The following is a 20,083-nucleotide window of genomic DNA, read 5'->3' as shown; positions in this document are numbered from 1 at the left end:
TAAAAATTTAACCCAACGGTTGGGTTAGTCCATATTTGACCCAAATTTGGGTTGAAACAACCCAGCATTTTTTAGAGTGTAGGCTATATGAGACTAAAGCAAAATGCTTAAAACAAGGTATATTTTTCAGGTAACCTAAACCACAAATAATAAGTAATAGCATCGGAAGCATAATAAATGTTAATCTCTTTTGAAAACAGCTAATCCACAACCTGCAATTTGTCGGTGCAGCAGAATCCGAAACCCGGAAATAATGTGCGCTCGCTCTAAGTGGGGTGGACCAACTGTGGCATATTCAAGCGCGGAAAAAAAAGTTCTCCTGCGAAGTGCAAACAAGTTTCAGTTTTACAAGGGAAACGTAGACGGACATGCTGTTTGATGAGTTGAAGCACGAATCGATGTATAAACTACGAACCTGTGGACTAATAAATGGAAGAAACGCGCAGAATGGAACGTATAATGAAAACGCGCTCTTGAACATTTAGGAAGAGATGAGGCCATAATTATCGGTACGGTTTACTTCATTTGCTTATACCAGTACTCGTTATTTTTGTATTTATATTATTAACAAATTATTATTATTTTATTGACTGGTCGCTCAAGTGAATTGCCTGAAAAAGACAAACTTGGGTTTAGTTTTGAAAAGATGCGTTTGGCTTTCTCAAGGCAACACCCGACTGACCGGTATTTATAGCGAAACCATCCAATGGAAACGACTGGTTTAAGTCATCTTTTCTAAACGATTCCTGATGTTGTCAGCACGAGTGCTCTCACAGCGTTGGACGTTTACGGCATAAAGGAACTCTATTAGGACAAACCACATACAGAACTGTGAGGAATTAGGCTACACACACAGAACTGTGAGGAATTAAAACAATTGTTCGCATCGACTGTGTTCTTTTTAATTCCCAAAATGACTGTTAAACTGGATTTTGAAGAATGCCTGAAAGACTCCCCGCGATTCAGGTAAGCTACTCGGTGTTGTTGTTTCTTTTCATATCACTGTGAAAATATTTAACACAAAATAATGGCAAAAAATAATAATGCATACTGCACATTATACACCGTTTTATTTATTTATTTATTTATTTTTTTTTACAAAAGACAGGTCACGTGCACCATATTTAATGATAAACTTGTCTGTCATGTGCAGAAGGGATGACGTAGCAGGTTTCTTTCCGAGCAGTTCCAGGATCAGGTCAATGGGTTCAGCGTAATGGTTTTGGATCGAGCGTGCTTGATTAGAACTGATCTCAGATCAGCGTTGAGTGTAAGCGCACAGCACTGGAAAGAATTTGCTTAGGTCACAAGGAATGAATGGGACGATGATTAAATGGGTCTGTGGACAGCAGAAAGGGATTTTTTTTTAGCTTGTTAGATCTGTTTGACCATTCACATGAATATATAATGCCAGAAAATAGTATAGTAGCCTAATTTTATAGGATAGAAAGTTTTTAGTTGTTTTTAAAATTGTTATATGCAACTTCTAGTGGAAGTTTCTTTCTTTCTTTCTTTCTTTCTTTGACTGGTTTGGCTGTAGATTTAGTGGGCAGCATAATGGAAAGTTGGAGTGCCATGTTTTAGTCGCTGCAGAGGGAACAGACTCAGAGGGTGTAGTGAGTTCAAAAATTAGGTCATCACCACTTAGACATTTACTTGCATAAACGCACGCAATATGCCTTTTTATCTGTCATATGCGGATCTAAACGTACAGAACCTGAGGAACTCGTCTACACCAAATGCACAGCCGTGCACGGGCGCTTTTGACCTTCGTGCACAGAAAGCAACTGAAAAGAAATAGTTCGCATAAAGATGTAAGAAGGCCGCTGACACAAACACATTCGAGGCCTAGTTTACTTCAGACTGCGGCTGCCTCCGGTTGCTAAGTAACGGCTGAGTAGTGGTGGGGGAGCAGGAAGTGAGACGAGAGATACTGAAATGATAAACAGGAGACAGGAAGTGTGTATTAGGGGTGGATTGCTCTGGAAACTACAACCTTTTCATAATTACACACACATATTCATGCACTAAAAAGTGCATTTATGATGAGTACACATACATGTAAGCTCACATTACACATTGAGGCTGGAATTCATGATAGATTTTAAAACACTAGGCATCATAAACTTGCCAACTTTGTAAATACAGAAACTGCACATCTTAGACTAAACGCCTGATGATTACACACTACCAGACACTCAAATTATTTCGACTTCGACAAACTCACACAATAACATGCACTTCATTACTAAATGTGTTTTAAAATCAGCTCAAAAGTGTTCGATATCCCCAGACCGGATAGAATCATAGTCTGAAGCTAAAAAATCTTGGTCTGTGATCATCATACACTTTGTGATTTTTTTGTGAAATCTGCCACCTCTGAAGACTTGCTTTGACTTTCAGCAACTAGCGTCAATTCATCTAGACTGTAAAGTGGAGGGAAAATCATGTAGTGTTTTCCAGCCTATACAAATTTAGCAATTTTCTAAAAAGTCAATTTATTTAAACATTTTTTGGTAATTTTATGTTTCTCAGTTACTATTTCTGTATTAAAAATTGAATTAAAGTTTGCTTGAATATAAGCATCTTAATTCTATGTCTGTTTGAACTGTATGTGTGGAAAAAGCAGGAAACCACAAAGAGCTGAGCTGTTTTACTGTGTGTTCTATGAGAAAGTCTGACGACACACATAAGCGAAGATTCACTGAAACAAACACACATTTGAATACAGATATAAATGCACACAGTATCACTAATTGAAATAATAATAGTCCTCTTAATACTTCCCTTGACTAACTTGGTTGTGTTTTGTGCAAGTAAATGGTAAAAAAGTATCTGCTATGTTTCAACAGGGCAGAAATCGAGAAGGTGGAGGTAAACGTTAATGAACTGGAGACAAGACTTGAGAAGGTGAGGAAATGCTGAAAGACTCACCGTTCATTGTAGCATCACTCTGACTAATGTTCAGACTTATAAACAAACCAGCAACACTTAGATATAAATGTCAGCACATAACTCGTTTTACTAGAGACATTATTCATACCTCAAAACATGTGGCTTGATGAGGAGAAAAGTGAAAGTACTACTACTTTTCAAAGTGCTCAGGCTCATGATGGTTGCCTTGCGCACGACAAAACATAAAACCGGTGAAATATTTAGAGATTTGGGTCAGTATTTATTTTTCAGCAGTTTTGCATGTTCAAGGACCATAACCACTCACATTTTCTTCAGTCTCTGCTGGCCATCTGATAATAAAGGCTTTTAATCTGAAAGAGTGCCATGGCTATCCTAAAGTTTTCTTTGATGGACTATTATAAACCCTAGACCAGAGATCACCTTGACTTTACAGTTCTCCCAGAGATGCACTCTGTACTATTGGACTTTGTTTGAAGTATCTGCTACTCTTTTAAACCATAACAGATCACAGTCTCATATTTAGACTCAGACCATAAATACACAATTAACACCCAAATATCCTTGCTGGAGGTTTATTGTTTTAAACTTCAATGCTCAATTCCCTAATTTGAAACAAAGTCATTGTTCCTCTCTTCTGGCATGGATCTCCTGCTCTACGGTCTTGCGAAGAGGTATAGTATTATGCAGAGGAACCACTAAGAGGAATTGCCAATTGAAAAGCTTTTAACCACAATCCAAGATAATTTCCCTTGAATTGATTAGGCTGGCTAGTTTCAAATCAAAAATACCTACTATTCATCTCATGAAAATTTGTTAAACAGTTGCTCACAAAATTCGTTTGTAAAGAGTTTTGTAAGGTTTATGCTGTGTTATGAATATGACATTATTTAACGGCCTGAAAAAAAAACGTGTGTTTGTGTAGTTGGTGAAACAGTGCCACACTATGCTGGATGCAGGCCGTGCCTATTGCCAGAACAGTAAGAGCTTTGTAAATGGCCTCAAAGAGCTTGGAAACCACTGTTCTGAGGACCGAACCATGGGGGTGAGTGTATCAACGGATTTCAAATGAGCTTTTCTTACTGTACACAAAACCCATGTGGGCTAGCTCATACCTGAGATGGTAAATGAACATGTGATCACCCATAACAGCACCAAAATAAGAAGGAAGTGATACAAAATTATCGTAATTTCCAGACCTTTACAATTGCTTTACAAGTAACAGAACATGTGTTCCTAGATATTATAAAAAAAGAAAACATACCACATATATATGACTGTTCAAAAGTTTGATCTGTAAGATTACTTTTTTTTTTTAAGAGATTAAAAAAAAAAAAAACTTTTTATAAAATAAAAATAATTTTATAGGTATAACACCCAAATATACCTTGTTCAGCAAGGATGCATTAAATTGATCACATGTATAAGTAATTTATAATATTAAAAATGTTATGTTTTTAACATTAATAATAATAAGAATAAGAATAATAAGAAATGTTGCATCTAGCACCAAATCATCATATTATAATGATTTCTGAAGGATCTTGTGACACTGGAAATCCAGCTGGAAATGCCATCACAGGAATAATTTACATTTTAAATATATTAAATAAGAGAGTATTGTAAATTGTAATAATTTTCACAATATTACTGTTTATTCTGTATTTTTGATCAAATAAATATGGCCTTTGTCAGAATAAGAGACCTCTTTCAAAAACAGTAGAAAATCTTTGCTAAATTGAACATGCAAAAGGAAGATCCTGTGTAGCTATATGAGTTGAAAATGATTGAGAGTTAATAGAATCCTAACAGAGGTTGTGCTTCTTTCTTTCAGGAGTGTTTAGAAAAGTTTTCTAAAAAGCTGTCAGATATCGTTAGCGCTCAAGAGGTGAGTCAAGTTCTTTGTTTTTACTTCTTTACTGTTTCTACTAGTAACCAGTGTACCAGAGATCTATCTGGGGATCCTGTGCCTGTTTTTACTTTTCTACTGGCTTGTGTCCCATTCCATGAATGATACCTCTCCCAACAGGAGGTGATTGAAACCACACAAAAGTCTGTGAAGTTGAAGCTGCAGAATTTTGTGAAAGAGTAAGATGTTTTCTTTCTCTGGCTGGTTACGAAGGCACATTTGTTTTTTTTTGTACCACTCTATCAATAATATGAAGCTGTCTGTAAACGTATGCATGAACTTTTGAGTCACAGTTAAGAAAAATTCAGAAATCTCATACATTTTTATGCATCTCTTTATTACTGAAAGAATTGTTTTATTGCGATTATTAAGTTCTTCACTACTGTATCTCTCCTGAAGTGATGTGAAGCGTTTTAAGGATGTACGGAAGGAGTTTGAGCGTAGCAGTGAGAACCTGGAGGCGGCACTGAGCAGGAACGCACAGGCACCACGCGGGAAACAACATGAGGTGGAAGAAGCCAGTAATAACCTCCTGAATGCACGCAGAGCCTTCAGATCAGGGGCACTGGACTATGTGCTGCAGGTACAAACATATACTTCCATATACAGTGGCCTCAAAATATATTTGGACACTTGAGTCATATTTAAATGTATAAATATCTTTGCATCATTGCACTTTTTCTTGTATTATGCTACGTGTGCTTATGTAGTTTTTTCCCTCCTAATTTTAGATTAATGTCATTGAGTCCAGGAAGAAGACTGAAATTCTAATGGCGGTATGTGTCAAGATGTAATATATATAATTTGGAATCTTATTATAACATTCAGGACTGAATGGTAACTTACAGTTACTCTTGCTTGTCTGTTTGCCTTCGGTGTGAATGTCTGTTAGATGCTTTCTCTTATGGATGCCCAGTTGTCGTTCTTCCAGCAAGGCTACCAGTCACTCACAGAACTGAAAAACTACCAAAAACAACTGAGCGATGAGGTAAGATATTTGTCTGTCGGTCTGTCTGTCTATTCATTTATCCATCCAGTTGATATGAATGCCAAAAGCATGTAAAGCTGCTTGGATACATGACTGAAAAAAGAGGAAGGACGGTGGGAAGGGAAAAGTGGGAAGTACCAATTAGGACAAATGCAAGTGTCGTTTGGAGGGGGAAACATATCAGATTGATCATATTGTACATTATACATCTAAGTAAAAAAATTCAGAAGTTAAAATTTTGAACTGAAAAAGAAGACAGAAGGTCTAATGACAAGAATGTGATGGTACAAACAGAGATCACATGATGGCCCATCATGACAGGAAGTTTTCTGTCAGAGTGAGCAACAACAGGAAACAGTATGTATCACACAAGGTTTGTGTGTGTTGGCAAACACTTTTATGCTTGCAGAACTGTAAAATTGCTTGAAAAATAGCAAACACCAACCAGTTTTATAAACACCAATTGGTGGACTTAAATCTTACATGCAAATTCTAAGATCTGTTTTCTTTTAATTCTACTGACAAGTTACTTGAGATCAAAAACTGCATATTTGATGTTTAAAAGCAATTGAATATTCATGTATTTATGCAGCAATGTTTTAACACATGCAATGACTTGATGTTACTGAGGAGCATGAAGTTGAAATATAGAAGGTTTAGACAGGAAACTTACTCACCTTCTACTGGCCTGCGAAAACCACAAAACCTGCTCATAACTTCCTGAAAGCACAGGATATGGTGAAAAGCTTAGCGATACAAATGTCAAGAGAGATCTCTAGAGCCTTTTCATAGCAGTGATGTTCATTAGAGCAATATACAGATTAAAAATGAAAAAAATAGAAACATTGTTGGGATAGAGGAACAATTTATAATTAAAGATGCAATCACTGTTGAAAGAACCAGTGTTGAATTAATATGTGGTAAACTTGACTATAACTTAATATTGGCATGTAGATGTCTTCAGGCCAGGACTTTTATCAAACATGTGAAATTTGGTGCAGATTGAACATGGTATATTTTAGTTAGTGTAAAACATGACATTTCCTATTGCCAACAGGTGGCACTATGAATTATAACTGATCATTGACATGTAGATGTAGACCAGGGGCTAAACTTGTCTAAATTAAAGTTTATGCAACCGGTGCCAAGACTCTTACCAAAAATGTGAAGTTTGGGGAAGATCGGACTTTGCATGGCTGAGTTACAATAACGTTTTGTTTCATAACGAAACATCGAAATTTGTCAGGCTGCCAGGGACATGCCCTTTCGACAAAACTCAAGATCTTGACAAATTTAGAATCACAAAGGCCTTATGATTACACTCAACAAATTTAAAGATGAACCGACTAAAACTGTAGGAGTTCTTTAAAGTACAAGACAAAAAAAGTACAAAAAAATCATAGAGGGAATTCAAAATGGCTGACTTCCTGTTCCATTTAGGACTTTGCTCCAAGATACTTTTTTGTAGATAATGGGACATTACATGAATGTACTGAATTTTGAACACGTACGCGAAAAGTAGCAGGAGGGACGCTTTGTTGAAATTTTATAGGTTATCAAACCGCTATCAAACCAATTCTGAAACCCATAGCAGGTGTACATTTTTGCCAGTTCTGATACATGTGCAAAGTTTCATGAGTTTTCGAGCATGTTTAGGCCCACAAAAATTCGCTTCACTTTGGAGAAGAAGAAACAGAGCAATTCCAAGAGGGTCCTCGCAGCATTGGAGCTCGGGGCCTAATTAGAGGTGGCTGGGAAAGAGATGTGTTTTTACAAATATAGTGTAAGAGAACCAGGGCCAAGAGGAAAAGCAGTGTTTTAAGTGACAGCAGAGAGCGGAAAAGTGAGGGGGAGAGAACAGGAAAGTCTGTGGAAGATAACAACCGAAAGTGGAGGTGATCTTCATGACCTCTTCTTGGTATAGGTCAGGAAGTTGAACAAGTGCCAACATGTCTTACATTCTTTCACATTCAGTTCAGCCCTGAGTGACATGCACTTTGACTTCACTAAATGTGGTCCAAAATCCTGTCGCACCCCAGATAGACTACAATTATAGAAGGCTTATCATCACAACTCTTGACTAGAAAAGTCACATAATAACTATAATAACTATAGTGGGGATTTAGGCTTGAGCCTCTTTGCATGTGTTTATAATTGTGTGATATACAATTAAACTTCCATTCTGAGATTTAGTTAAATGGTCCAAACCTCAGTCTCAAAGAGTTTCCATCTTTTCAGGATTTTCTATCCTACCTGCCAAACATGCCCAATTTGGATTTTCTGCTCAAATCTGATGTTTGTGTGGTTGTCACATGATTTTTAAAATTGGTTTAAGATACTTGTCTAAACAGGCAGTGTTTCCTTGACTGCATGTGTAAATAGCCATTATAGCATCTACAAAACATAATTATATATATATATATAATTATAATATATAATATATATATAATTATATATATATATATATATAACTTTGGACTTGTATTGACAATACATGCATTTAAATGTATAAAAATAGTTTATATATTTTATTTTATAGGTCACATTAAAGATAAATCAAGCATGCAGTTATGATGAAAATTAGATTGATGTAAAGTCAAATAATTTCATTCCAACTTGACTTTTCAAGCAAAAAAAATATATAAATCGATTGGAATACATTTTATTTCTACATATAATAAAGGAACCTAGGTCAGAATTTTAAATGTCAGTCACTGTGACTCTTTCTTGTTGCACATTCATTAAAAACAAAAAAAACCATTCAGATTTGGGCCACTGTGTTGTGAACACTGCCTGTGCAACTTCGTTTTAGACACAAATAATGTGATTGTCATTTTCTCTAGTATACTCAACTAGTCCTGAATTCTGCAAGAGAGAAAAGGGACATGGAGCAGAGACTCGGTGCTGTCAAGAAAAAGGTAGTAAGACTCTTAAGACACACACACCATTGTATCTGTACACAAAGACACTATACATGCATCTGAGGGAAGATATATATATGTGTGTCTGTCTTCAGGATGTGTCATATGATGACTCTATAATGGACTTCAGCCCAGATGCACCTAATGGCATCGCGATGGAAGGTTACCTGTACAAGAGAGCCAGCAATGCTTTCAAAACATGGAGCAGGTACAGCACTCCAGCAATTTATGATTTCAATCAGAAATATTAACATGGTTTTAAAACAAATATTTCAAATGTATAAATGATTTTATTCAATATTAGTGTTAATATTGTTAATTCATGTTAATATAATATTAATAGTAATCTAAATTAATAAATTACTTTAAAAATTATCAGAATTTAGTGGTTTTAAGTTTAGTTTATGGAGGTCTGTGATTATGCACTTATTTTTCACAATTTTGTTTAGCCATATTTTGAAAGCTGTCATAAATGATAATTATTTTATGTGTAATCATTTCATGTGCAGTTTTGTGAGCAATTACAAGTCTTTCTCTGTCTGTCTCACTTCATGTGTTTTTTTGTAGTTGTTTTAGTTGTAGTTATAATTTTAATATTAAATACATGTTCTTTTACATAGCTTAATTTGCTCTTTTACTACTTTCTCTTTTGCACATTTGGCCGTTGCGTGTGATTTCAGACACTACGAGTTCTGAGTTGAATTACAATCATATGTCTGATTGCATTATTAATACCTTACACAGCCATGATATGTGTGTGTGTCTGTGTGTGTTCATACCCCAGGCGCTGGTTCTCCATTCAGAAGAACCAGTTGGTTTACCAAAAGAAACATAATGTAAGTATTAGATTGCCTAACATAAGGATAATCTAGCGTTAACCAATAACAGTAATGACACATCAGTTTACACACACTTATACTGATACAATTACACACCCATACAACAGACTAAATATTGGGAATTGGAAATTTACAAAGAATTGAGAGGCTGTTTTAATTGTTCTCTTTTTTTGGTGACCTTATAAACATACACAGCACATGCAGACCACATTTGTTTTATTTAAACAAGCTCTCTTTCTCTCTGAATCAGGAGCAGATCACTGTTGTTGTGGAGGACTTGCGTTTATGCACAGTGAAGCCCTGCAGTGAACAAGACAGACGATTCTGCTTTGAGGTCGTCTCTCCCTCCAAGTTAGTCTCTTTGTGTTTCTGTACACAAATCTGTCAGAACTGGAATATAATGCGTATGTGTATTTTTAATCATGCAACATTTTTCTGATTCTTGTGTCTGGGCTCTCTATGTATTTAGACTGTAAACAGTGTGTGTGTGTGTTTGTGTAGGAGCTGTTTATTACAGGCTGATTCAGAGCGACAGCAGCAAAGCTGGATCACCGCAGTCCAGAACAGCATCGCCTCAGCTTTCCAGGACAGAAGAGATGACACTCTTGGCCCTGTATGTCACACACATATGCATTTAATTAAATACCTTACTGTAGACGTACCATAGACTTCTACAGATTTATATAAACCTAATATATTACTATATTTTAGAACTATATTACCATAGGTTTTTATATTTTAGTCTGTACTAAAATAAATAATAATGTAATGATAATGAGTCAGTGAGTGCTGTCTGAATAATCACATCTTGCTATGGTCAGATGTGCTTCTCGGTCAGAATGCCCTTGCATCTTGGCAACAACGTTGATTTGTCTTTTAAGTTAATGTTAACAGATGGGGGAAATAAATCACACATACATATATATATATATAAACCTGTGTTTTTAAAGCCTTGCAGTGTAAATGCAGCCAAAGAGATCTGCCACTGTTTAAAACGTTGTCAATATTATTTAAACTACACTATTATGAGGACAGAGTGAAAAGCTCTTACTTATTTTGTTTATTCTCCGCCGTTTACTAAAATAATTATTTGGACAAACATGAAGCAGCATTTACTTAATTGAGAAATACATGAAAAGTATATTACTGTTTTTATTCAATTTGTAAATATTTTATTCTGATTTCTCCCCCCTTTTTAAAATTTTTTATTTACTTTAGAAATTACACTAGTATTGATTACTGTGAATTTTTGTAAAGTTTTGTTAAGTTGGAAAAAACGCAGAAGGTTTACTGTGAGAGGTAGGATTAAGGGTAGGGGTGGGTTTAAAGGTGTAATGTCTCCATTAAAATAGCTAATTAAACCTGTGTGTGTTAAATAGAGAGATCGCTGCAGCTCAGTGTCTGCGGGAAGTGTGCGTTTGAGTTCAGGGGAGCCGGAAAAGTCTGGTCGGGAGGCCCTGGAGGAGGTGCAGGCCATCTCAGGGAATGGGCAGTGCTGTGACTGTGGCGAGCCTGGACCCGACTGGGCCTCTATCAATCTGGGCATCACGCTGTGCATTACCTGCTCTGGCATACACAGGTATCAGACATACACACACACACACACACACACACAATTACATAATGCATCACATGAACATGCATCTGTATTGTTTTTTGTGTCTTGCAGGAGTTTAGGTGTCCACTTCTCGAAGGTACGATCCCTGACGCTGGACTCATGGGAGCCAGAGCTCGTCAAAGTAAGCATGGATGCCATGTTCTTATATCCATGTTACGAGATCAAGTTTTTTAATAGTTACACTATTTTTCACTATCTCTCTTTTGGACCATTCTGCTCTTGCTGTTTCTCCACTGTCACTATCTCTTCAGCTCATGTGTGAGTTAGGAAACACAGCCATTAACAAGATCTATGAGGCACGTATTGATGAGATCACAATCAAGAAGCCACACCCCTCTAGTCCAAGGTACAGTAATATATATATTACAGTAATATATAGATTAAAAACTTTAACTAGATTAATCACACATTTTTTCTGTGATTAATCGCAATAAAAAAAGAAATGTTTTTGTATGTTTTTAATATATTTTTTAATGTAATAATTTCACAGTTAAATTTAAATACTTGTTTAAATGACATCTTTTTATGAATGAAGGTCAGTATTACTGATATTAATACAGCTACTGATTTTTTTTTTTTTACATTTATTATTAGGCTTCAAAAATATAACAGTTTTTAATTTAAGTAAACTTAAAACAATGCTAACATAAACCCATAATAAATGTCATGTTTACTCCTGCCCTTCCTGTCTTAACAGTTAGGAAATATACAGAAATTTAATAATGTTATCAAAGTTATATGCAGTCTGCACTGCATAAACTATAAATTAAATAGTTAATCCTTATTAAAGCTACAAAAGTTATTTAGTCAAGAGCAGCGAGTCATTTTCTCTGTTCCCTTTGTTCTTTAACTTTACTGACAGGAAGCTTTATTGGCTGCTGTCCCTTTAAAAGCAGACAGACACGCGGATCTCACCGTTTATATACTGTCTATGGATCTCGCCTCATTCTCTCACAACTCTTTTTTTTTTCATTTTATACTTTATATAAATCATTTAAGATTGCTCTTATGAGGATAATCGACAAAACTGGCACTTTGGGATGTTTATTGTTAGTTCAAGCGCTTAAGAGAACTAGATTCTGGCGCCCTGTCTATGCATTGTGTGTGTGTGTGTGTGTGTGTGTGTGTACGTGTGTATGTGTCACATAAGGGCATTCACAGACAGCGCATTCTCTTTTGTCTTGCCGCGCTTGAAATGTTTAAAAGCATTTAAATGAATAAGAGCGTGATCATATAATGTAAAGCTAGCCAACGGATGGCAGAAAATACGGATGCTGCGTTAATTGCGTTAAATATTTTGACACGTTAAACCAGACAAAAATTAATCACATGCATTAACACGTTAACGTTGACAGCACTAATATATATATATATATACACACACAGTATATATTGGTGTTATAATCAGAAAACCATAGAACATTGTGTTTTTTATTAAATATAATCTGTATTTGAATTGTTTCCTCAGACAAGATAAGGAGTCATGGATTCGCTCTAAATATGTAGAGAAAAAATTCATCCACAAGCTCCCAGAGACTGGTCGAGTAACGGTTCTGCGGCGCTCCAGTGCCCGACGGAACCGAGAAACCACCCAGGACAGACCCAACACACGCCCTGCCCTCAAACCCAAACCCAACCGAGCCACTCTACCACGACTCACAGGTACATAGACATATATGGCAAAACACATGCTATAATTTACACATTTACCTGCACAGTCAGGCACCCAAAAACCTGTAGTTTTATTTCTATGTATCCCCTACAATTCAGCATAGAAACACACTGTGTATTATTGTAATATAAGACAAAAAAAATCTGAAAAAAAGAAAGAACATTTATTTTAAAAATTAAAGGAATAGTTAACCCAAACATTTTTAATTTGCCGAATATTTACTCAACCATTCAGTCCATTCAAGATGCAGACGAGTTTGTTTCTTCATCAGATTTGAAGAAATGTATCATTACATCACTTGCTCACCAGTGGATCATCTGCAGTGAATGTGTGCCGTCAGAACGAGAGTCCAAGCAGCTTTTTGCTTCACAAGACGTTAACTGATGGACTGCATGCAATCATGTGAATTACTCGTGGATATGTTTTTATCAGCTGTTTGACGGCACCCATTCACTCTAGAGGTACTCACTGGTGATGCAGTGGTACAATGGTAAATTTCTCCAAATCATTTCTGATGAAGGAAAAAATTTATCTACACCATGGATGGCCTGATGGTGAGTGATTTATGATTAATTATGCATTCAATGTAACGTTAATTAGAAACTAAAATGCAGTTAAACTAAAAATAGTTGTTGAAAAACTAATGTTTTTAGAAGTCCTCAAATAGTCATCAATTGGAATAATTTGACCTTTGTGTCTTTGTGGGGGTAAGACATCCTACATGCAGATGGAAATGAGATGCTAGTAAAGTTACTGTTACTGAAAACAAAGATGGACACTAATTATAACACAGACACCAGAAAGAACCTTGCATTCTGTTGTGAACAAACTTTTATGTAGGTTGCAGTGAAGAGTGCACAAGTATGCTGAGTCAAGATCAGTTTCATAAACATTAAACTGTATCCTCTTGTGGTTCTGTTTTTTAAAAGATGCAGCTGAAAGACTGAAGATGTGGGTGTGTAATAATTCAGTGTAAACTAAACATTGTATCAAAGCGACAATAAACTTTGCCATGGAAGTTAAAAAATTCATTAAATAAGGTCATGGAAATGTCATGGTAATGAATGCAATTTTAAAAAGCCATTGGAATTTCTATTGCCAGTATAAATACCAAAATATGTGAGTGTAACCTCTGTATTGGTCACAAACGACTGGGACAAAAACAATGGAAATTTATAGGTCATAAAGTATGAGAACCAATACATATGTGGTGTCTATACAAAAAGGTCTGTGTTTTTTGAGAAATAAATTTAAACTCTGTTGCTTCCCCTTTAAGTTATCACTTAAACAAAAAAAATAAACAATAACCAAGCTGAAATACAGTTAATCTGAAAATTGTATTTTAAAAAAAAATGCTAAACTTTAATAACTGTAGTTGTGATGTGCACAAACAAGCTTGAAGACACTAGTCAATTGAAACACTGAAGATAAGTGTCTCTTCCAGTTTCTACTGATCTAATCAGTGGGCTGTCACTTGATGTTTCCTCTACAGGCCTGAACCCAAGTGACATAATGAAGAACAATTCCAGCTCTCATAAAGGTTACACACACACACTCACACACACACATATGATATTCATGCATCTGACCACACAAACAACTCCTCACTCTCAATCTCTCTCTCTCTCTCTTTGTACAGATAATGATGAAGAGGAGGATCTGAGTGGTCTTCATCCCGGGGCTTTGCTGTTTCGATCTGCGGCAATGCAGCATTTCCCTCTCATGGCAGATGCTCTGGCGCACGGCGCTGATGTCAACTGGGTCAACGTGGCTGAAGACAGCAAAACTCCACTAATACAAGCTGCTATGGTTGTAAGTGTTTGTGTGTGTGTGTGTGAGAGAGAGAGACAGAGAGAGTCCATTGTTCGTGTTGTAAGTGTGTATTGCCTAAGAGTTGCAGTGAATAATCACTGTGTAATTCTCTCTGCAGAATTCCCTGGCAGCCTGTGAGTTTCTCCTACAGAACGGGGCTAATGTTAACCAGGTGGACTCAAACGGGAGGGGACCACTACACCATGCTACCATTCTGGGACATACAGGGTAACACAGGCTTAGATACTAGGGCTGCATAAAAATAATTAAACAAAAGTTTTCTGAATGATTCTGATTTATCTGCATTCGAACAATTGTGATACAAATTCTTAATATCCTAGGATTGATCTTTTACTCTCCATCAGTGTTTAATACAACACTTTCAACAGTGGTGCACTCTGCTGTTGAATATATGATACTGCAGTTAAATTTAAAGCCTTGTGGGATAATAAGATTTTACTGGTGTTTGTGGTCCCAGAAAACATGATTTTCTATTAGTGTTTTCTCACAGACTGCACACACAACAAATTAATCATAAAAAGATTTAAATAAATACTGTAGAAAATAATCATTTTAATACCTTAATTTTCATTCTATAGAATGAGACATAAAAGCTACTACTAGTGTAGTCTGATTCACTGAATGAATTGATGTTAATTTCAACATTTACTAATGCATTATTCAAATCAAAAGTTGTGCTTGTTAACATTAGTTAATGCACTGTGAATAAGAATGAACTAACAATGAATAACTGTATTTTCATTAACTAACATTAACAAAGATTAATAAATACCGAAATAAATGTATTGTTCATTGTTTGTTCATGTAAATTAATAAATTAACTAACATTAACTAATGGACCATTATTCTAAAGTGTTACCGAAATACAATTACAATTTTACTTTCGTTATTATCCACAGAGCAGTATTTGGTTGTTATTATTATCCATTAAAGTACAAAATGAAAATAATAGAAAATGAACTGCATAGGTTAGGGCCCTGTTGGACATTTTTTTTAATTCATATTATTCATATCATATTGTAATGAAGCAATTTTGAAGGTTCCCTTAGCAAAATTGACATGATATGCCCAAATGAATCAGAATCAAATCAAATCTATATGAAATCAGAATAAAAAAAGAATCAAGAGCTTGTGAAGCAAATGAGTATCAATGAGTGCTGCTGTCATACATATATTGTCAAACATATTTCTCAAATGTGTCTCTGTGTTGCTGTAGGTTGGTGTGTCTGTTTCTTAAGAGAGGAGCAGACTACAACGCAAAAGACATTGATGACAAGGATCCAATCGGCATTGCCATAGATGCTGCCAATGCTGACATTGTCACACTGTAAGTAGACCTAAATAGACAAAGAGTATCAGCTGAAAAGGACACTAGCTTAGAGTACAGTTAATGAGGTGCTTCCTGCTAATAACTCAATTAACATATCATCCACTGTGGTTTTCCTCCTAGACTCCGGATAGCCAAAATGAACAAGGAGATGCGGGAGATGGATGGCACTCCATCAGGTCATTCTGAGGGGCGGGGCTCTGGTGGTGGGGGCGGGACTGGGTCTGTGATTGGACACACTAAGAAAAGCTTTCAAACTATCAAGAACCATCTCAGTGGTCGGGCACCAAGTGGCACGAATTAACCGACTGTAAACTTAGATGACACAGCAGAGGAAAACTGAGCTTAACAGATAATTAAAGAAAAGAAAGGACCGTATGTGAATTTGAGCACTTTAAAACATATAGAAACACTGAATGTTAACAGATAACACTATGTTTCAGTAGCAAGATATGAATCAAATATCAGTGCTTTTAGTACCTGTGGTCAAGTTTTGATAAAATGTTATATAGTATGTTTTATTTTGCATTTAAACAAATCTTGATCTTGTTTGTTTGGCTGGTGTTTGTTCAGCTATTAGAACGACCTCAAGTGGAATGTATAGTGTTTTCTCTTTGCCTGTCATAGGCTTCAGATGATTGAAAAATCTGAAAACTACTACATTAACCAGCTAAATTTGATTTATTAAATGTTCAGAGATACCTGATCAGGCATTAACAGTGTAAGATAAAGGTTAACTCCACAACCGTTCATTACAGTGCTTGCAAGAAATCAGCATGTTGAAATTTCTCTTCTTCTTCTTCTTTTAATTTTTTTCTTTACAATCTTCTGCAATTACATAATTCAACTTGAACTGTTTATCATAATGTAGACCCATCTTTTTGTATATATATCCTGATTTAGAAAAGCTCCATTGACTTACATATCTATCTATCTATCTATCTATCTATCTATCTATCTATCTATCTATCTATCTATCTATCTATCTATCTGCCTACCTTTCATTCCTTCTTCTAAATGTCTACTCGTTTATCTAATCATACCAAAAAACATAAGACTGCTATCTTGCAAACAATAGTATTTCCTTCAGTTAATGCAAAGGATTCAGCTGTTGTAATGGGATGGCCATGAATATTTGTCATTGTGTTGGCTATCACCACCATTCAACCAACATGTATGTGTACAGTTAACTATCAAAAATATATTGAAGTCAAAAGTTCAGTCCCCGGTGATCATTTGCCGCGATCACTTTTAATTTAATATTTGGCTTTCCTGTAGGATTCTGTTACTCTGAATATGATACTGTCATTGCAATGCCAGTTGTTTACAGGTGTGCTATCTTGTGGTGCTTAAGCTTTTTGCATCTGTTGCTTTTTGCATCTTGTTGATGGCAGTTTGTCCATCTGTGTCTCTCTATACAAATCTGTTTTTGCTGTTTGAGCGTGTGTGTGTGTGTGTGTGTGCATATGTGCATGTCCTGAGACGGGTGGCCAGGTGTCTACTGCTTGCAGTGTGTGTCCTCTGCAGTGCGTGCTACAGGTAATCAATCCACTGCTACCGTACGTCTTTATGTATGCATAATCGCTGCACTTATGTACAGTTACAAATCCAAATCAAAGCTCTTCCTCTAGGTGATTGGTGTTCTCATCAGGCTGATTCAAACATCTTTTTAGACTCCAGGTTTCTATCATTTCACACGCACAGGGGTATAATTTACACTCTCATACAGTATATGATTGTAGTACATACTCAGTCTTGTTTTTTTTGAAAGTAAAATTTTGAATGTAATGTTCTTCGAGATCATGTGCACAGAGAATCATGCAACAAATATGAAAGGATTCAAAAAAACTGATGTTTTTCAGATTGTTTTAATTTGTGCTGCTTATTACCAATATTCAGCTAATACATTTTCTCTCTGTGTATTTCTTTCCTCCTGCAGGTGATGATACCTATCATGATATTTTCAGGGATTTCTCCCAAATGGCCTCCAACAATCCAGAGAAGCTTAAGCGCCGTAGCACTGACATGAAATGAACCACCTGACCACTAGATGTCAATGTTATACACACACACACACACACTTAACAAAACCTCCAGTAGACAAAATGAAGTTGCCACATTCTATTGTTTTTCTTTGTTTTGATGAAACGACACCCACAGTCAACATCTCTTATGAAATGCTGCTTCATTTGGTTTGTCTGCCGTACATGAGTGTGGGTTTATCCCAGTTTAGGATTTATGATGTCATCAATCATTTTGGTGTTTCCTGTCAGTTATTTTCATTGACCTTCTGTAGCTGAATAATTTATCATTTCAGCAGCTTCACATTCCAAATGGTATGAAAGCAAGACATCAAGCCAGGCTGTAGTGATGGAGTGGATTGCTTATATGTTTCTCATTTAGATAGCAATGAATTCTTCCAAATTTTTCCTCAAGTTGCTTGTCTTATTTTTAGTCACTATGTTGTGAGCCACAGTGTTAATGCAACTTGAATGTACTTGTTACTTTGGGTGAGAGATTACGGTTTGCTTGGTTCTTCTGTATAATTTTATTTTATTGTTTATAATTTTTATTTCTCTTTTTATAAAAAAAACAAAAAAAAAAAACAAACAAAAAAACATTTAAAATGATTAATTGATGTTTTGTGTGCATTCAATGATTTAAGGAATAGGTATAAATGAATAACCGTGAAAACAGTAGAATGTGTAGCTAAGTAAATAAATGATTCATGACTCATGACTTATGTGACTTGTATTTCTGAGAATTTTGCAATAAAACCTGAAACACCTTTAACACTTGAACTATTATTACTACCATTCAATAGTTCAGGGTCTGTAAAAAACATTTTTTTCTCAATATTAAATTGTTTAAAAAGGGGCAGTAAAGACATCACAAAATATTTATATTTTAAATAAATGATATTCCTTTGAACTGTCTATTAATCAAAAAATTTTGAAACAATGTATCACAGTTTCCAGCATTGATAATAATATGAAATGTTTCTTAAGCAGCAGCTCAGCATATTAGAATGATTTCTGAAGGGTAATGAGACACTGAAGACTGGAGGAATGATGATGACAATTCAGCTGTGCCATCACGAGAATAAAGGATATTTTAATATATATTAAAATAGAAAAATTGTAATTGTATTAATATTTCACAGTATTACTGTTTTTTTTTTTTAATGCAGCTTCTTTCAAAAACATTAAAAAAAATCGTACAACACCCAAACGTTTGAATGAACCAGGGCTCTTACTTCACACTATCAGTTATCTGTACATATTTTTAACAAATCCAGCTCAATTTCATGTTCCTACTTGTACTTCTGTCATGATATCTTAGTTTAAATGATGCTTCACACCATAATTCTTCTTCAAAAACAAAAAAGATATGAAGTTTGTCAATAATAAAAAAAAAACTCAACATAAAATATAGCAAGAAAACAATAGCACAATAAAACAGAAAAGCCTTTTATTTAACCACATTAAAACACAAATCTGTCTACAAAAACTCAGATTTGTACCGTACTGTTCCATTAAACCCCATCTTGACATGCTGTGCACTTCTTGGAAAATTATAACATAACTTAAGAGTCATTGCCTGCTTTGGGACTCCAAAGCTAATAGAATTGCACTGCAGTATAGTTTCTAAACTGATCCAAATTCATTCAAGTCTCACTTCTCACACTATGCAAGCATACTGAGGTCTATAGGCTAAAGAGCATTTTTAAATGCAATAATGCAGTGCATCTGATGACAACTGTGGGTAAAGGCAGTGATGTCAATCTCAAAGCAATAAGGCCCTTTCACATGAGTAAGCGAAGTCTGTAGCTGAGCTCATTGACTCTCACTCTGTGGAGATTAAGGCTCACGTGTTTGGTTTTATGAGAAGTGCATCTTTACAACAGCATTATTGACTAGTATTCAAAGAAGGTTTACATGCATATACAGGTGCTGATCATATAATTAGAATATCATCAAAAAGTTGATTTATTTCACTAATTCCATTCAAAAAGTGAAACGTGTATATTATATTCATTCATTACACACAGACTGATAGATTT

At 35.5% G+C, this 20,083-nt stretch overlaps 1 protein-coding gene across 1 annotated transcript; it reads left to right on the top strand.

Annotated features, from left to right (window-relative positions):
• Positions 1 to 253: 253 nt before the first annotated feature.
• On the top strand, positions 254 to 18,821 carry LOC132102937 (arf-GAP with coiled-coil, ANK repeat and PH domain-containing protein 1-like). Its single transcript, XM_059507678.1, has 24 exons — positions 254 to 509; positions 667 to 966; positions 2,853 to 2,910; positions 3,839 to 3,958; positions 4,748 to 4,801; positions 4,943 to 5,001; positions 5,222 to 5,405; positions 5,554 to 5,598; positions 5,715 to 5,810; positions 8,654 to 8,728; positions 8,827 to 8,939; positions 9,516 to 9,567; positions 9,821 to 9,921; positions 10,072 to 10,183; positions 10,950 to 11,149; positions 11,240 to 11,309; positions 11,440 to 11,534; positions 12,657 to 12,850; positions 14,353 to 14,400; positions 14,500 to 14,672; positions 14,791 to 14,900; positions 15,910 to 16,020; positions 16,144 to 16,199; positions 17,960 to 18,821. Exons 2-24 carry the CDS (start codon positions 914 to 916, stop codon positions 18,052 to 18,054), a joined length of 2,274 nt encoding a protein of 757 aa, XP_059363661.1. The 5' UTR covers positions 254 to 509; positions 667 to 913; the 3' UTR covers positions 18,055 to 18,821.
• The last annotated feature ends 1,262 nt before the right edge of the window (positions 18,822 to 20,083 follow it).

The sequence above is a fragment of the Carassius carassius genome, chromosome 2 (genome assembly GCF_963082965.1).
Source record: "Carassius carassius chromosome 2, fCarCar2.1, whole genome shotgun sequence".
Taxonomy (NCBI): domain Eukaryota; kingdom Metazoa; phylum Chordata; class Actinopteri; order Cypriniformes; family Cyprinidae; genus Carassius; species Carassius carassius.
The sequence above is the reverse complement of the archived record's forward strand: the minus strand, read 5'-3'. Positions and strand labels throughout refer to the sequence as shown.